Source organism: Ceratosolen solmsi, unplaced genomic scaffold (assembly GCF_000503995.2).
Source record: "Ceratosolen solmsi marchali unplaced genomic scaffold, CerSol_1.0 scaffold10, whole genome shotgun sequence".
NCBI lineage: Eukaryota > Metazoa > Arthropoda > Insecta > Hymenoptera > Agaonidae > Ceratosolen > Ceratosolen solmsi.
In genome coordinates, this window is record NW_011948412.1 from 9,084,156 (window position 1) to 9,085,248 (window position 1,093).

Genomic DNA, 1,093 nt, shown 5'->3' on the forward strand with positions numbered 1-1,093 from the left:
GGAAGAGGCATGTGTCATAGCATATATTCTCTCTTATTAGAAGCTACATTTAGCAAACATCGTATCGAGCTCGTTTATTTTCATGCTTCAACAATAGAGTGCCTTTTGTTGCAGAACTGCCAATTTTGTCACAGCGGCGACAACGAGGATAAGTTGCTGCTTTGCGACGGCTGTGATCGCGGCTATCATACTTATTGTTTCCGTCCAAAAATGGAAAACATTCCCGATGGAGATTGGTTAGTAGTTGAGCGGAGGGAGTAGTGACCCCGTACACACAATGCCTCGGCAGTCGTATGAAATGTGCTAAATTGCTTTTAGGTACTGCCACGAGTGTATGAATAAGGCAACAGGAGAGAGAAATTGTTTAGTCTGCGGCAAGCGAGTTGGTAAAAATTTGGTCCTATGCGAGCTTTGTCCCAGAGCTTATCACACCGACTGCCATAATCCCGTCATGCCAAAGGTAATTGCTCAAGTCGCTTAATGCCGTTAGCCAATGCGCGGCGACCGATTCCTTAATTAATCCCAACGATCTTTTAATCCTCGTTCCGTCGATGCTTTTGCTCAGATGCCCAGAGGGAAGTGGTACTGCTCGAACTGTCACAGTAAGCAACCAAAGAAAAGAAATAGCAGCCGAAGGAGTCATAAAGGCGAAAAAGGAGGAGGAGGCACTCGAGACAGTGAAAGTTCCGATCATCCACCAGCTAGGTGATTACGTTAAAGCAAAACAAATGTATCGGCTCGTTGGTCCAACGTATTCGATTTATAAAAGGTTTACCATTGCGAATTGAACAAAGTTTTAGAAACACATAGAAAAAAGATACGATAAGAAATCAAATAAAACGAAACAAAACAAAGACAAAACAAAAACAAAAAAAAAAAAACAAAAAAAGATTAAAACAAAACAATGAAAGAAAGAAAAGAAAAGAAATAAATGAGAAAGAGGTAACGACAACTACAGCTACTACAACTACAACAAATGCAACTACAACTACAACTACAACTACAACAACTACAACTACAACAACTAGTTTTTAACACACAACAACAGCGACAACAACAACTACAACAACAACAACAACAACAACAACAACAA

The 1,093-nt window shown here is 40.2% G+C and overlaps 1 protein-coding gene across 1 annotated transcript in view; it reads left to right on the forward strand.

The window, feature by feature from the left end:
- The window catches only part of LOC105359018 (bromodomain adjacent to zinc finger domain protein 2B), a 108,477-nt gene that overhangs the window by 105,684 nt on the left and 1,700 nt on the right, over window positions 1–1,093 (forward strand). Inside the window, exons 27-29 of the mRNA XM_011495496.1 lie at window positions 115–236; window positions 319–460; window positions 566–705. Coding sequence (XP_011493798.1) covers window positions 115–236; window positions 319–460; window positions 566–705 — 404 coding nt within the window. The remainder of the gene's footprint in view (window positions 1–114; window positions 237–318; window positions 461–565; window positions 706–1,093) is intronic.